This window comes from Fukomys damarensis, unplaced genomic scaffold, assembly GCF_012274545.1.
Source record: "Fukomys damarensis isolate Sample0158 unplaced genomic scaffold, DMR_v1.0_HiC HiC_scaffold_6, whole genome shotgun sequence".
Classification (NCBI taxonomy): domain Eukaryota; kingdom Metazoa; phylum Chordata; class Mammalia; order Rodentia; family Bathyergidae; genus Fukomys; species Fukomys damarensis.
The window spans coordinates 33,574,037-33,590,953 of record NW_022900918.1 but is presented as its reverse complement, the minus strand read 5'-3'; the positions used below and the strand labels follow the sequence as shown (position 1 = coordinate 33,590,953).

The window sequence follows — 16,917 nt, the reverse complement described above, 5'->3', positions numbered from 1 at the left end:
ACCAGATTTAAACCCCTGGAACAAAAAAAAAAAAAAAAAAAAAAGAAAAAGCTAAAACTAGAGGTTCTATTTGACCCAGCTATGCCCCTTCTTGATCTCTTCCCAAAAGAATTAAAAGCATCATACCACAGCAATATATGTACACCCATGTTAATACTGGCATACTTTCTAATTAAATCTTGGAAACAGCCCAAATACCCATCAACTGACAAACGGATAAAGAAGATGTGTTTTTAAAAAATATACAATGGAGTACTACTCTGCCATAAAGAAGGGTGAGCTTCAGACTTTTGTAGCTATACTCTTAAGTGAAATAAATCAGAAACACGTGTAAATACTGAATTGTTTATATGGTGTAAGAAACAGAAAGTGGAAATAAGGACTAAAATGTACAACAGATATTGGGACATGGGGGGGAATGTTCAAATGGGAAGGGGACCAAGGGAAGAGGGAAGGAGAAAGGAAGGGACAAAAAATAAAAAGTGAAAATAGACCTGAAAATGTATCAATAAACTCAATTTTTAAAAAAAAGCGAAAATAGAGCTGGGCATGGTGGCACATGCCTGTAATCCCAGCACTCAAGGCTGAGGCAGGGGGATCGCTGTGAGTTCGAGACCAGCCCAGTTCCAGATCAGTCTCAACTACATAGTGAGACCCTACCTCAAAAAAAAAAAAAAAAGTGAAAATAGAAGGAAAAAATGGAATCAAGACTTTCATATCCTTACTAATTTTCATTCTTATTCTGTTAATTATTCAGAGTTGAAAAATGAAATTTCTGGCTACAATTGAAATCTCTAACTATAATAGAAATCTTTCCTATTCTCCTCAATTGTGTCATCTTTTGCTTTATGCAAAACTACTCTCCTATATATGTATATATAAGTGTTTATAATTGTTATATCAGTTGCTTCAATTATGAAACATCTTTTTATTTCTAATCATATTTGTCTAAAAGTCTCTTTTATAAGTAAAAAAAAAAAAATGCCAGCTATGGCATGAGATGTATATGAAAGACAGTGGTGTGAGACTATAGCAGCCATGCTGGGCTTTTGTAGGTCATGTGAGTCAATGGGAAGGGCTTAAAGGGCTTGAGGCAGGGGAGTGAGTGTGGTAATTGGTGTTTGTCTCATTAAGACATATGTGATAAGTGGTCTCTGTCCCAAATTCCTGGTACTGGGCTCATAACACCCTTGGAGTTTCTTGAATGAAAGGAGTGAAAGAAGCATCATCTGTGAGAGGTAAGCTTTTGTCAATCATACCTGAGCTTATGCTTGCAAGTGACTCAGAGGACAGGGGCTGGTTGCCAGAGGAAACAACCATGGAATGAGGGGCTGAAACCACCCACCATTCCTACCCCACCCACTGCAACCTAGGGCTAGGAACTACATAGATTACCAGGTGCCAGGGACTTATCCAATCACCCTATCCAATGAAGCCTCCATTAAAAACCCTACACCAAAGAACTGGCGAGATTCCATGCTGATGAATACAAAGAGGTGGTAAAACAGTGATGGGACCTTAGAGAGCATAGATGCTCTGCACCTCTTCCCATACCTTGGCTTGTATCTCTTCCATCTGGTGGTTACCAAGCTGTACCCTTTATAATAAACCGTAAGAGTAAACAAAGTGTTCCTGAGTTCTCTAAGCCACTGCAGGGAGTTTGCCTTATATAAATTCTTGAAAGGAGTGTTACAGATATGGCTTTTTTTCAGATTTGGGAATACCTGCATAGACTTTACCAGTTTAAGATCTCTCTAATCCAAAAATCCAAAATCAAAATGTTCCAAAATTCAAAACTTTTTGAGCATCATGATCAATCTGCATTGCAAATTAGTAAACCTGAGAAAGGGTCTGTGGGAACTCCAAATCCATAAATGGTCAGTGAGAAGTGCAGGTGGCAATCTGGGACACTGGACTGGCATAGAAAGAGGGGACCGTCTCACAGGATTGAGCCATTAACCTACAGGTTCTGACACCGGCTGCAGGTAGACAGTGTCAGAACCAAATTGAATGGCTGGAACACCCAGCTGGTGTCTGCAGAGAACTGAACTTCTTTAATGGGGTGAAAGTCTCCACACATTCAGTGTCAGTGTTGAAAATGTGTTTTCCATTCATGATAATTAATTACCTTAGTATTTAAAAAAACTTATTCTGTCTATACTGAAGTATGGACTGATACAGGTAAAAAGCCCATTTAGGAAGCTACTGCACCAGACCATAGATCAGCGGCAGCGCCATGGTACAGGAGGACCAAAGAGAAGTAAATACAATCCCATTGCTGAGATTCAGTGTACAGAGGCACCCCCCTCCAAAGGTCGCTGAGACTATTTTTCTACAAGATACTTCATGGACTTACTCTGTATCCCTACAAGTATATACTTCTTCAACTGACTAAATATCCTGCTGCTCCTAAATACTCCTGTCCTATTTTCCAAGCCATCCCAGACTATCTTCTGAGACTGCTGCTCCATAAGCAGTAACAATTGCCATCATCCAATATCTTTACTTTCCATCGACCTTGCCTCACCCAAAAACAATCACTTCTCCAACCCTCACATACCTCCTGTGATCAGCTGCCATTTCTGGAACATTGTTTCTTCCAGTCCATGGAGAGACTTCTACTAAACCTGAGGCGTACTTTATCTGCCTATAAAGACATCTCCAATGCCTGGTCATCTGCCAATATCCTTGCCACAATCCAATATTCCCCACAGCATTTACATTACTTGATTCACAACCCTTCCAACCCTAACTTGCACTGTTCATGCGGATGGCACATGTAATTACCCTCACTCTGGTAATATCCTAAAATCTACTCTTCAGCTGCACCACATTCAAAATCATCAGCTCAAAGACCACTGCATTCCAAGCAACCTCCTTCCTTTCTGCTCAATTCCAACATCACTTCGCTAGACAACAACCACACCTTCAATTTAGTACATGGGCATTTATTCTACAAGTTAGCTACCAGACTCTCCTAAAATGGAGGTGAAATAATATACAAAAGAAAATAAGTAACCAAAAGTATTGCATAATCTTTGGACCACGGATAGGGTTAAAAAAAACAGATAAAAATAGCAACTAGAGGACTAGTACATAAACATACCATAGGTGATATTATCAGACAGCGAATTGTCTTTGGTGTGATAATGGTATCATGGTTTTGTGGGAACATACTCTTAACCTTAAGATATATGGTGAAATATTTAGGAGTGATGTCATAATGTTTGCAACTTTCTTCAAAGGGCTTAGGAAAAAATAAACAGGAGAGAATGAAAGGAAAAGAGAAAGAGTAAGGTTATAGAAGTGGCAACGAAAAGGTAAAGTAGAGAAACAAAGCACATGTAAAGGAGTTTAACAATTGGCTAATCCACGTAAAAAGCACAGAAATGTGTACCAGAGTATTTATTCAACTTTTCTGTGGGTTTAAAAATACCTGAAATAAAAATGGCTATGGAAAATATATTAAGAAAAGCTCTTCTTGATAAACATCGTGAGCTAAACACAAAATTCGGGGTTAGACATGATGGTACTCTCCTGTACCCCATCTTCTTGGGAGGCTGAAGCAGAGGGTCACTTCAGCCCAGGAATTCAAGCTCAGCCAAGACAACATAATATCTCTAAAAGAAAGAAAAATGACATGTACACATTCCTACCTTTCATTGTGCTCATCCCAACATAATGAGAAATGCTTTGGAATGGCAGGCAGTTTAACTAGTATGAAAATACACTAAACATTACCCTGAAAACTGCTCTTCTACGTAAACCTGCCCATCCAAGTCACAGCTGCACAATACTTTATAATAAAAATGCACTGTCATTTATTCAAATATGAGTCCACTTGGTGCACACTGAGTCTACTTGGTATTTGGGCTACTGCAAACAATGCTGCTGCAAACGTCCTCCTGATCATCACCTCACCATTCAGTCTTTCAACTCTACAGGAAAGATTCCTGAATGTTGAGCAGCTGGGTGAAAATATAGGTACTTTATTTGAACCTACATTGCCAGACCATTTCCCAACTACAGCAAAGCACACTCCAAAGATGCCTGAATGTGCCCATCCCCATTATTTCACCTACTCAGCGGTAAGCCACCAGTCTTTTGAAAAATGCTGCCACTCTGGTATATCATCTGACAGCAGCACAAAGTGAGGTACTCTGAATAGAGTCACTATGAATCCTAACGCAGTCCTCATGTTACTTTCAAAGGATCAAAGGGAAATGTGAGAAAAGAAAGATATATCAACCCCTCCTTAAATTCCCACTCTTGAAGTTAGTGTACTTACCTGTTAATGTGTTTTCTTACACCCAGGAGAAATTACTTGCAATCAGGGATAGCACACTCATTCATGCAAAAAATATTTACTTATAATAAATAAGCATTCTCTCTACTCCCACGTATATGGAGATATACATCACCTACCATGTGCCAGACACCATTAAGCAGCACTAACATGCACTTAAGCAAGATAAGCACCATCAGTGCCCTCATCCTCCTAATATTCTTATGAAATAACCCAACATTTAGCCATGAATTACACAATCAATACTTTACTTTCCAGGGCAGTGAATGCTTTGGAGAAGTGGGGGACAGGAGGCAGTGAGAGCACATAACCCCAGCATTGGGAATGACATAAGATGGCCTTTAATAGTATTTATGATTTAAAACATTTCACAGCACCAATTGATTGATACTGATTTCTGATATAGGATTTTTAAATATGTGCTTTCATGTGATTAGAGAAAGAGAAAAATGGAGACTAAAGATATTGGACCCCTCCATTTTAAAAGATGGAATATGAGACTCACAGAGACAAAGTAATAGGACAAAAATCACAAGGGAACTAAGTGGCATCAGGACAAGATGTGGGCTCAGGTCTGTCTGGTTCTTTCTATTACCTTACAATAGCTCAAAGGCAGAAATTTCAAAGTAAGCCTGGATAAGTCTATCTGTTCAATGAAATACATTTTAAAATGTGATACATATAAAATTAAGACAAAGGCATCCTTCTTGGTATTTAAGTCAATTTTTTAAAAATGCAACTGTTGAATCTAATGTGTAGTAAATAATATAAGTAAATTGATGGAAAATATGTTAAGTATAAAATACAGTATCACAGTGTATTCTGTAAATACAAAAGAATATTCCTTTCAGAAGCCAACTGAAATCTGGGATCAATCCTCCTCTAATGGTCTGATAAACTGCCAAATTCCATGCCACTATGTTGTATTACATAAAAGTTTAATGGAGATGTGGTTTGACAAAATATTCTTACACACATTCTCCTGAATTCATAATTTTATCATTAATATTTACTGCAGTAAAACCTAAATTAACCAAGATTTAATAATTCAACAACCACAATTTAAAAATTCAAAGAAAAAAGGAGGGAAACCCCCATATGACACTCTTATAATACATTAAAGTCTTCCTGTAATAGGCATCTAAAACAACTTAGTTATTTATGTCTATGTATACACGGTTACACACACACGCAAATTACACAAGTGTTCCAAACATGCATTACTATCATTATGGGGAGTAATATTGTTTCTGCAAAAACAGTGCATCCTTTCAAAGCCAAATCAATGGACAAAAAATGTATTTTTCAGTTAAAATAGTAAAACAGAGTAAAGTTATAAAGCCAAGAAATACTCCATACTTACAGCTACAAAGGAACTAGAGAATGCCCTAGAAAGAATCTAAAGGGGACTTTGTACATTTTTAGTTGTTTTGGATATGAATGTTACCTACATTGTTTAAAATATATCCAGGCTCACTTAGAAATTTCTACTAATCTAATAAGGAAAAGAAAAGATGGGGGAAAGTATGCACCACATAATTTAACTATCATCAGATAAAAATGAACAGGAAAAGGTGGATGTGCAAAACAGCGAGCCACTAAATGCTCCTGAGATGCTGTGTACAGTTGTACAAACTGCTCACCGCATAAAGGCACTCAGAGGCAAAGCCAGGGTCTGCCATGTTCCACTACTAAGCAGGTCTTCCTGTCTCAAGGTGGGATGTGCCCTGAGAACACAGCCCCCCTCACCCCTCTAACCCAACAAATCTCAGATCACTGGACAAGCCTCAGGGTCAAACTCAAAGGGAGACCTTTTGAAGTTGGAAAGGTCTTCAGGGAGATGGTGTTCATCATAGCCCTTCACCATGCTACATTGCAGCTTCCAAACCTAGTACCCAGCCCCACCACAATAGTCAGATAGTCAATGTAACATGAGAGAAGAGCAAAACCATACAGCAGCCAGCTTTTTCTACAGAATGTTCTTATTCATTCACTGAACTTATATTTTACACTTTAAATGTGATGGATGTTAAAGCCCACTGCCCCGATGTTGTTGATAATTTATGTTGAGAAAAAGTAATCTTTGTATAACTCCTGCAAAGTTGCTAATACAATTTAGAATGATCTACTCCTGAAAGGGGGCACATACAATTTTCCTTTAATTATTTAAATGTGATAGCTGCTCCTATTTCACTTATCACTATATACTCTAAAGCCTGTGGGATCACATTTTGTTAAGCATTAGAACTGTCAGATATGTACGTGAAGAAACAAGATTGCATTTTCTATAAAACAGCCTATGGCTTGCTCTACCCAGAAGCAAACAGCTGTTCTCTCTATTCCCACATTTAGTCAGTGTACATTACTATGCTTTATATACCTATACACAACTTTCCTACTTCAAACAAAAAGCCCCATAGGCAAAAAATATAGCAAAATTGTTATCAAAATGCATTAGCCAATGGTTCTTTATTCTAAAGTCTCTCATTTTATGTATAATACTTAACTACAAAATACTACATTCTCATTTAGCAAAGATTATACATCATAAGTTTAATTAAATAGCTCAAAATGTATAGGTGAAGTACAAGACTGCTAAAGAAAATGAAGCACCTATACTTAGTACATCAGTTTAAGCTTTTCTGATTTCTATTTAAATACATAGTAAGCACCTATTTCACACAGTTCTCTAAGTAATAAAATTTAAAAATTTTTTCTAGAACTGGATACTATATATGATAACAGGACTACAAATGTCTGGAGTTTACCTCGGATAACATAATTATCCAGGGCAGCTTCCATTCTCTTCAGTGCTTCAGTTCTATCAGAGCCATATGTGATTAACTAAAAGCAAACAAAAAATATTTTAGCTATGAGTTACATGATTCAATACAGTAAAAATTAAATACTTCACAACAGATTTTGAAGTTTTACAGTGATTTGGTTTTTAATATAACAATATGTCAATTGTGATGTTTTTGGGTAAATGAATATTAAAAATCAAGCTATTTCAGACTTTTCTCTTCCATTTCATTATCATAGTAAAGAGCTACCTGAAAAAAATAAAATTGCACCAAAAACAAGCACAGTTTTAAGGAGATATATCAGAAAGTTTGGGGATATGATATAAACATCTGGGAGAGTGATGGGATTAGGAAAGACTATTTCCCTATTCCTGTGTGGTTTCCAAGCTACCATTTTCATAACTGACTAAAAAGTAGATAAACATTTAAATATGAAAGTGAACAGAATAAAAGGCTATTTTAAGAACAAGTTTTAGACATAATACACCACAGAAGTAAAGGGTATTAGTATCAGAAAAACAAAAAGGTCTCATTGTTGTATATAATGTTGTGCCTATTTATATGTATCTCATATAGATTAGCAAATAAGAGCTTAACTATTCATTTACAATTTTTCTGTTGCTAGTCCATCTAGAGATTGTAATTCTTTTAGCAAATTTTATAATCTCTTTAATATCAAATCAGTTTGAAAATTAATTTACACTCTATTTTTGTGAACAGAAATATGTTCATATAAAAGTGGAATCATGGCACTTAATCACTTTATACTGTATATATGTTGCCTTTAAAGTGTTAAGAAAAAAAAAGAAAATAAACAGTGTTTTTCTAGCAAGCAGAAAGACTTAAGGTTTAGTTTAACCATATTAGTGTGAAAAAATAAAAATAATTTATTTACTGTAACCACAACTACATTAAAAATTATACCTGGGGGAAAAAACCATGGTGAGATATAGAGTTTAATGAAGAAATCATTCCTCAATATAGATCTAACATTTCAGTGAACAAAGGATTTTCAAATGAAATCCATAGTTTTAAACCACCACAATATCTTACAGGCTTAAGATTTTAAAGACTGAAAATTCTCAATAGAGCTATTTATTTCATCTGGAAAATTAAACTTGGAAAAGAGAAGTGGGAAAATCACATTTTATACTTTTATATGAAACTTAATTGGACTAGGGGTATAGCTCACTGGTAAAGTACTTGCCTAACATATACAAAGCCCCGGGTTTAAACACAGCACCTCAGAAAAAAAATACTAAGTCATGTCTAATCCACTTAATTAGCAATTTGTAAACTTGTAATTAGTAATTTGTAAATTGAGAAGATCAAAACTATTATTGGCTAGGTCAGGGTGTGTGTGTGTGTGTGTGTGTGTGTGTAGAAATAATGTGAAATTGAAGTTTCTCAAGAAAAAAATCTCTGCTTTCACTTTTCTATCTGCATAATTATTTAATAATAATAATACATGATTCAGAGAAAGGCTCAAATATGTGTATTATTTGTTCAGAAGAAAACTGATAGAAACCATTAAGAACCAAAACTAACTTTGGAAATCATAGGATCATAATAAATGCTTATGTCACTTCCTGGCTGGATGCCACTGTCAACACGGACCTGGGAGAAAGAATGAAAAATAAATAAATAAAAGTAACTTCATAATGGGAAGATATACATTTTTAACCATAAGTTTAATTTCCATGGAGTAAACGGATAGAGTTTCACACTCAAATAACATTCAAGACTTCTGGGAAACAGAAAAACAATCTAAAAATACATCAGTTAAGTTTGATCTGTTAATACACACTATAACATTTTTTGTTGTTCTCACATTAAACAAAGAAGTAAGAATAAGAAGAGGGAACAGAAAAGGGAAGGAAAGTGGAAAGGGAAGGTAGAAAAAAAGGGGAAAGGAAGGAAGGAAGAAAGGGAGGGAAGGGGGAAAGGGCAACAACAAAATCTCTGTGTATTGTTAGGTCAGAGTACATGGGGGTCTTCCCACCAACAAGTAGCTGGGATGATGCCCCTCTGGAAATGACTTCCCAATGGACCTCTGAGAATGCCAGGCAGGTTCTGGCTAAGCCCACCGCTCAGCACATAGGCACCATGCCTGGCCTTTCGTGTCTGCTACACTTTCCTTTTTTGCCTCACCCTCTCAACTGTAAAACACTATTTTTCTGTTTCTATTAGTTCCCTGAGGCATTAATGTTTACACAGCTTTTCTCATGGCTTTGCTTTGTAAGGACTCAGCCCCAATTAGAGTTCTGATTTGGTGATTTTTATGGGGTGGGTGGAATCAGCACAAGTTCAAAATATCTTTTGAAGAGCCTGATTGCTGTTAACCAACCAACAAGTCAGCCTATCACTGATTCTTATTTTCATCGCCCAGCTTGATATCAGCAGTGAGGCACGGAGGTTAGCCATGTAAAACTTTTTAAATGAGCAGTTTGCCGAGGACAGAATATTTATTAATTACTGTGACTAAATTTGGGAACTTGAAATATTTAAAAGCTAATCAAAATACTTAAGAGTGTCAGGCATATCCCAGGGGTCTTAAGGACAAAGGAATTCAATTGAAGCTGCTAGAACAGCAGGACTTTGATGCCCAACATTGTAAAGGGGTAGGAAGAGAGGAGCTGAAATGTGTGTAGCCCATCACCTGTGGGAAGAAGCCTTCCTAATAAACAGCAGCTCATCTGTCTGTGGCAAGGCAGAAAAAGGTCAACACAGCGGCTGTTAGGCCTTTAATATTTTAATTTAGGCAATTATCAAGGGACCACACGTAGAACCTCTTGTCTACCATACCCACATGAGGGTATGATGATGGCTTTATTACACAGCGACATCAAAAGAGAAGCCATAATCTCATTCTCTTTTTTAAAAAATCACACACTATCATTCTCTTTGTGAGGTTTTAAAACATAGCATTATAACATACCCAGAGGGCTTTTATTTCTGTATCTGCAAATGCAAAAATATGGATATTTGTATTCACATTCATATATGAAAATACTAACTTAAATGAAGACCAGTCAGCATAGTTACAAAATACAGTTGGCCTTCTATTTTCTTAAAACATACTTTGAGACATAACTAAGTTATATAAAATTCACTGTTGATAAAAACTTGAAAAGAATAGGGCAACTTTGAAGGCAATAAAATCACAATCCACCTTCTCACTACAGTTAAATGGCCTCAAAATAGCAAATGGCAATTAGTTAACATAATAGAAAAGATACCTGTGCATTTTCATTTTCTAAATTTTAGAACCAACAAGTTGAAGTGCTAATTTTACTACCATGTCACCTTTAAAACCAAAGAATATTTGCTAAAGCTGTGATTAAAGTTGAGATACTGATCTTAAATACATCATTTGCTACATAAACTGCTACAAAGCTGGAAAGAAACTTCGAAGTTCAACCCACAGGTAAAGTAACATAGACAATAAAGAATATTTATAACATCTTGGGTCAGGGATTTAGCTCAGTGGTTTTGCTGCCTGCCTCACAAGTGCAAGGTCCTGAGTTTGATTCCCGGTACTAAAACAAAACAAAACAAGAATATTTATGACATTTCTTTGTGTTCATAACTTAAAATGTTAATTGCCTTCAACATTACTATCCTGAAAGTTAAGTTATTAAGGGCTCCTAGATATAGCTGTGTCTTTGATACTAAAATTGTAATCATAGAAAGTGTACCTATCATTTTAACTTAAAAATATGCATGGTAAAATAAAAATGTATTATATAGAATTAACACAAGTAAGCAAATCAACATTTCCAATTAGAAATTGTAACAAAGCATAAAAATCCTAATTTATAATTTACAGCTTACAGCTTTTTTCCAAAAAATCAGCTATATTTTTATTCCTATCAACCAATTAAAAGTCAAATCAATGCCAATTTTTCCATGAAATATAAATTATAATATAATATTAATATAATATAAATTAGCATTAAATATGTTAAGAATAAAATCAATGGAACCCCAATCAAATCTGTGAACACAAGATTGTGGTTTGACAGTAAACTTACAAAATATGATGATCAAAAAGAAAATCTTCATGTCTGCCATATCAATAGATGTCATCTTAAAAACACTTATGAAAACTACAAATTACTACTTAACTGTGAAGTGTGTGTTCATGTGACCAAAAAAGGTAACATCCAAAAATGGTTTCTCAAGTTAAACAGACTGATCCAGTTTTAATAAGGCAAGGAGGGACAAGCAACAATGACCACAAAACACCCAAGCACCTCTGTATGAGATTCTCAAACCACTGCTCACAAACCTCTAACATAATTAAAATTTCCTCCTTCAGTACCACAGCAGACCCTGGAAACTATCAGACGTCTCCCACCCTTTATTCTCAATTCACCTCTCCCCTAACTAAGCACAACTCCCGGCCCGCCATGTCTACCTGACAAGTGACAGCCCAATCTGATTAAATGCTTCCAAGGGAGGGGGCTCGTGGGCCTCCATGACAGGCCAAAAGTGATCACCATGGAGATACATAATTACAGCTGTCAACGCATCTACTGTCCTGCTGACATCAATTTGATTGCTCCCAGCAATAATGATAGACAAAGCTTAGTGTGCACTCTCCTGCACCCAATCACTTTATCTATTCCTTGGTCCATTTAGCTGACATGCAACATTCACACAAGCAAATAACAGCAGTAAGCAGAACATTTAAGGCATTTTAATTGTTTTTTCTTTCTATGGATGGCTCACAACTGCAAATGTTATTACATAAAACTCCTGCTGCAGCATTAATTGAAGAAAGATTTGGTGGGACAAAGACTGTAGGGGGTATAGTTTGTCCATTATCACTTGTACTTTCAACAGGTCTCACGTTTGAAAATTGCAAATTGCAAAAACTTGCGAGGGCAAAATGTTTGACATCCTGTTAGCTATTACAACATGGTGAAAACTTCTAACAACTAGAGTAATCATTATGAATTCTTATTTAATACTTTTTTGTTTGATTAAAAAAGTGTTTAGCTATGTCCCTATGATGCTTGTTTTCTCATCTGCTATTTAACGTCACATAATGCCTGTTAAATCTTTACAATTTTTTTTCTGCCTTCAGGCTTTGAACACAGCATGGAGTCTCCAAGCCCAGAAAGGGTCAAGTCCCTTTAGAGAGCACATGGACAAAAACAATTTAAAAAGTGAAATAAATCACATATCCAATAACATCTTCAAATTTAGAATTCTTCCTGTAATCTTTCACCATCTTCTTGCCAGTAATCAAATGGAATAATCATATTCACAGATGGTCCACCCTTGTCATCCACCAGCTAACATAATGTCATATATACATGTACTTATTACCTTGATTAGGAGAAAGGGTATGTCCTTGTTCTTTTTATGCAACAAAAATTATTTAAAGAGCAATTATTAAATATAGGCAACTGTGAAATAAAATAGACAATGGTCACATTTTCTCAACTCATGCAAATAATATGCACTTTTAAAATACTTAGTAGAATGAGGCACATTTTTCCCCTTAATCCAGTTTAATTAACAAGCTGATTTTGTGCTTCAGTTTCCTGATCTCTGACTATACAGGGAAGTTAAGTTAGATTTACTAAAAAGTATAAATTGAAACACATAAAAATAGTCACTTCCCATTCTTAGGATTCCATGATCTATTTTATGATGATTTTCAAGAGACTGATAACCTTGGAAGTTATCATTTATGTGATCAGATGTTTCTGAGCTCCCCCTATGTAGTGAATTCTAACTTTCTCAAACACTATAAGTACCCCCAAAATTTTATTTTTATTTTTTTGGTACCAGGGATCAAACTCATGACATTGTGCTTGCAAGGCAGGTATGCTGCCACTGAGCTAAATCTCCAACCCGCCACACACAAAAAATTTTTTTTAAACTCAAAAACTGATTATCCATGAATTTCACTTGTCCTTTAGTATACACCCTCTGGGGCTGACTTACTTGAACATAAAAGTATAGCATAAATCAAGACTTTAATCCCTACATTGATATTACAACTTAATGACTTACACCAGGTAGATGTATAGGTTCTTGGTATTGAGACAATCTCCCAACAGACGGTAAACCAAAAGACTTGTAGGGGTCCTGAAAGTTCAAAGGCAAGGAAACACAGTCTTTGAAATATAAATCAGCACAAGTAATGTTAAATACAATGAAGAAGAATTTATAGGTCTAGTTTTAATATACTGTATTTACCAAATCACAAATTTCAGAATATTGTTGCTGCCTGATCCTCTATACAACTTAGAAGTATATTTAAAAATCAAACAGAACTGCAAGCAGAATTTAGCCTGACCTTGATCATACTTTATTGAAATTGGTAAAATTCCAACTTTTTATAAAACTTCTTAGAATGCCTTGGGCAAAAATAAAATAACCTAGGCTCTACATCAAAACATACTCAAGTTCAGAACAACAAATGTGGCTCACTAAAGATATTTGTTTTTCTTACTTCTCAAAACAGCTCACATATGGTAAAACTTGAGAATCTGGGTTCTTCAAATAAAGACCTAAAAAGAATCTGCACGTGCTTCTAGATATGTATTCTATTCGTAAATATCTTAGATCATCAAATAATAATAAATAACTTCAATGTCATAAGAAAGGCACACCACTCAACATATGACAAAAAGAAGAGCATTAATAAGCACAGCAAAACGTATTTTTAAGCTACTTTTTAAAAATTTCAAAATTACTTTCAAGAGTTTTAATCAAACATACTGCTAATATTTATATTGACAGACATTTTGTATGTCATAAAATAAAAGTAGCCATGTTATTCTGAGTTCTTGTTTTAATCATTTGAGAAAAGTATTTTCAGATGTTGAGTGCACTGTTTATAATTTATACAGTTATAAAAGTATTGAACTAAGACTTTATGAGTAAAATGATTAAGAATACATGTTTTATCAAAAGCTTTATAATCTATATTTCAGTTGTTACTTTCATGTAATCATGAAGGACAAAATTAGAAGAAAAAAAACTAGGAACTAAGATGGACCCAGGTTAGGCTCTTTTTAACAGTACTTCTTGCTGATGCCGCCCTGGAAACAAGCCAAAAGCAAACCAAAAAAAAAAAAAACTGATGGTTCATTCAGATTCAAGAATATTTACCTAATGCTTTGTTGACTCTTGATGGATTCGTAGCTATTTCCCTATCCAAAAATATATGAAAATTAACTGAACTCAACTCTTTAAAATTAGTTAATTCTGTTAAAATAATTAAAAATTTTTTCTGGTGTAATCATGAATTGCATAACCGAATACCTGACACAAATATCTTTACCTGTCATTCAGCTGCACTAGGTCTCCTGACTCTGGGCACAACCACCATCCTTCCTCCCAACACCATTCATTTACCTCAGCATAAACTCGACATTCCACTGCCCAGCCATTGATGGGAATATCAGCTTGTTTGTGCCTCAGAGGATAACCCTTAGCAACACGGATCATTTCTTGGACTAGGTCCAGGCCAGTAATGCATTCTGTGACAGGATGCTCAACCTGCAAGGCCAAGATCTGCCAGTCAATAGGTGAAGAAAAAGGTAAATAGAAACAAACAAGAAAAATTTCAAATGTTTCTGGGTAAAATGAGGTCAATTACATTAAATATTTAATAATACTTAAAACCATCAGCAAGAATAAATATAATATAGTACACAGATCACGGTAAGAAAAACTAACACCTAAGAACTATTTATGAAAAAAAAGTATTTATGAAGAATTTGTATTATGTTTCCCAATTTTAATTTATTTGTGGTCCAAAAACGTTTAACAATTTTAACTTGAAACTGATTCTCAAGAGAAAAACATTTATTTTGTTACAATTCTCAAAGTGGCTATCAACCTATTCTGTTACTGTTAACATGGCATCTACCAGGACAGCTTATAATTTTCCAGAGCACTAGTCTGGCCTGAGTCTCGCCCACTTGCATGCTTTCACTAACTTGTCCTGACAAGCAACCAGATTAGTGTACTCTTGCATCAATGCAGCTTAGCAGAAAGGAGCAGATGGATCCTGCAGGTTGCTTTCCCTCCAGACTGGCCTGGGTAGTGCTTAGCATGCACAATTGCAAAATCACAATTGCGTGAATCACTCTGCTCTTTCAGCAAACTGCTGATAACTATTTTCGCTGAAGCTGTCATGGGAGTCCTTGGCCTCACATACTAACACATGGAATACAAATGTACAAAAACATGCAAAGACACACAGGCACATGAACAGGAATACATGCCATTATAAAATGACTGATCATTTGTAAATTCCTCAATTTGAGTGAAAATAAAGCCACTATGGTGATGAGGATGTAGCTCAGTGGTAGAGCATTTGCCTAGTATATAAGATGCTCTGGGTTCAACTCCCAGCAACCCCTCTTCAAACAAAAAAGGCAGTTATGGCACCAACAAAGAACAAACATTCTGTTTGGTCAAAGCCTTGAATTCGTTTTTAAAATTAAATAAAATTTTGGTCACATTTGTTACTTTGATATGAATTTTTTCCCTTGTGGAGATTATGTTCTAAATGCATTTTCATAACAGTTTCTTTATTATGACATGTCATATTTCACACATGGACACAGGAAAAGGTCAGTGAACAAACGAATTATCTTCCCATCTTCAGCTACACTAATTGAAGGACAGGACTTAGTCATTATAATAATCTTGAAGCTTATTATAAGCAGACAATGCCACGGTTTAAAAAAAAAACCTTGATAAAAATAAACAGATGGCATCCATAATTAGCTCTGTGTGTGTTATGAGTTTGTTTACAGTTTCAACAACATTTTAAGACATTTTGACATAATTTTAATGACAAATCATTGCTAAAATAAGCATCTATCCTTTGTAAAATAAATGTGTCACTAAAGAAAGATCTTAGGCAGTTTAAACTATATATTTTAAAAGTAAACTATGGTTTTGTGAGAAATAAGACTATGGTAAATATAATAAAAAAGGAACAAGAATAAAGCCCCTCTATTAATGCTACAAACCAATTTCATGGGAGAAAACATCTGAGCATACTATACAAGATGTGAACCTACTATGTGTCCAGTATCTTCTAACAGTGCAATTTTACACGCTTGCTGAGTAAGAAAACAATTTTAAAAGTTAACTGAATGATTCAATTTTGTCTATGATTAGTGCCCAGAAAAGTAACTACTATGTGTAAAGCAAGTAAATATACATGGAAGAAATGAATGAGTGAACAACAAATCCAACCATTCCTATGGGGGGCTGGCATTTCTGTCTTTTCAGAGATGGCATTACTTTCCCATCCTTCTTTATGATGAAATATGTATGAAAGCATACAGTAGCTACAAATGTATATACAAGTGTATGCTATTGTTTTAAAAGCATGTTGCTATAACAGTTGAAAGATCCCACTTGATTACAAGGCTCTATTTTACCTTAGAAGACATTACTATAAAGTACCTGTATAGAAAAACAAGTACATTAGACCCAATTTGACTAGGATCCAAAGATGGACCACTTTGTTCCAAAGTTAATGTTATATAACAGAAATAAATCACAACACTTTACAATCTAAATTAGTGAGTTTCAAGAAATTCAAAACAAAAGTGACTAAACTAACTAGCTTTTAAAGGTATCAATACTTACAAAAACTATTCAGGTATAAATATTATCAAAGTCTATGAAACAGTTTTAAAATATCTAAATTTTTCAGATTAAAGAAATATATCTTCAAGGGACAGGGATTTGGCTCAGTGGTTCCACTGCCTGCCTCGCAAGCACAAGGACCTGAGTTCAACCCCCGGTACCACCAAA

The 16,917-nt window shown here is 35.2% G+C and overlaps 1 protein-coding gene across 2 annotated transcripts in view; it reads right to left on the bottom strand.

Annotated features, from left to right (window-relative positions):
- Positions 1-16,917, bottom strand: part of Pcca (propionyl-CoA carboxylase subunit alpha) — a 372,170-nt gene that overhangs the window by 170,903 nt on the left and 184,350 nt on the right. For both annotated transcript variants that reach the window (XM_010604603.2, XM_010604604.3), the window contains exons 13-16: positions 14,491-14,634; positions 13,141-13,215; positions 8,659-8,727; positions 7,075-7,150 (exon numbers count right to left, since the gene is read on the bottom strand). In XM_010604603.2, the coding sequence (XP_010602905.1) occupies positions 7,075-7,150; positions 8,659-8,727; positions 13,141-13,215; positions 14,491-14,634 (364 nt within the window). The remainder of the gene's footprint in view (positions 1-7,074; positions 7,151-8,658; positions 8,728-13,140; positions 13,216-14,490; positions 14,635-16,917) is intronic.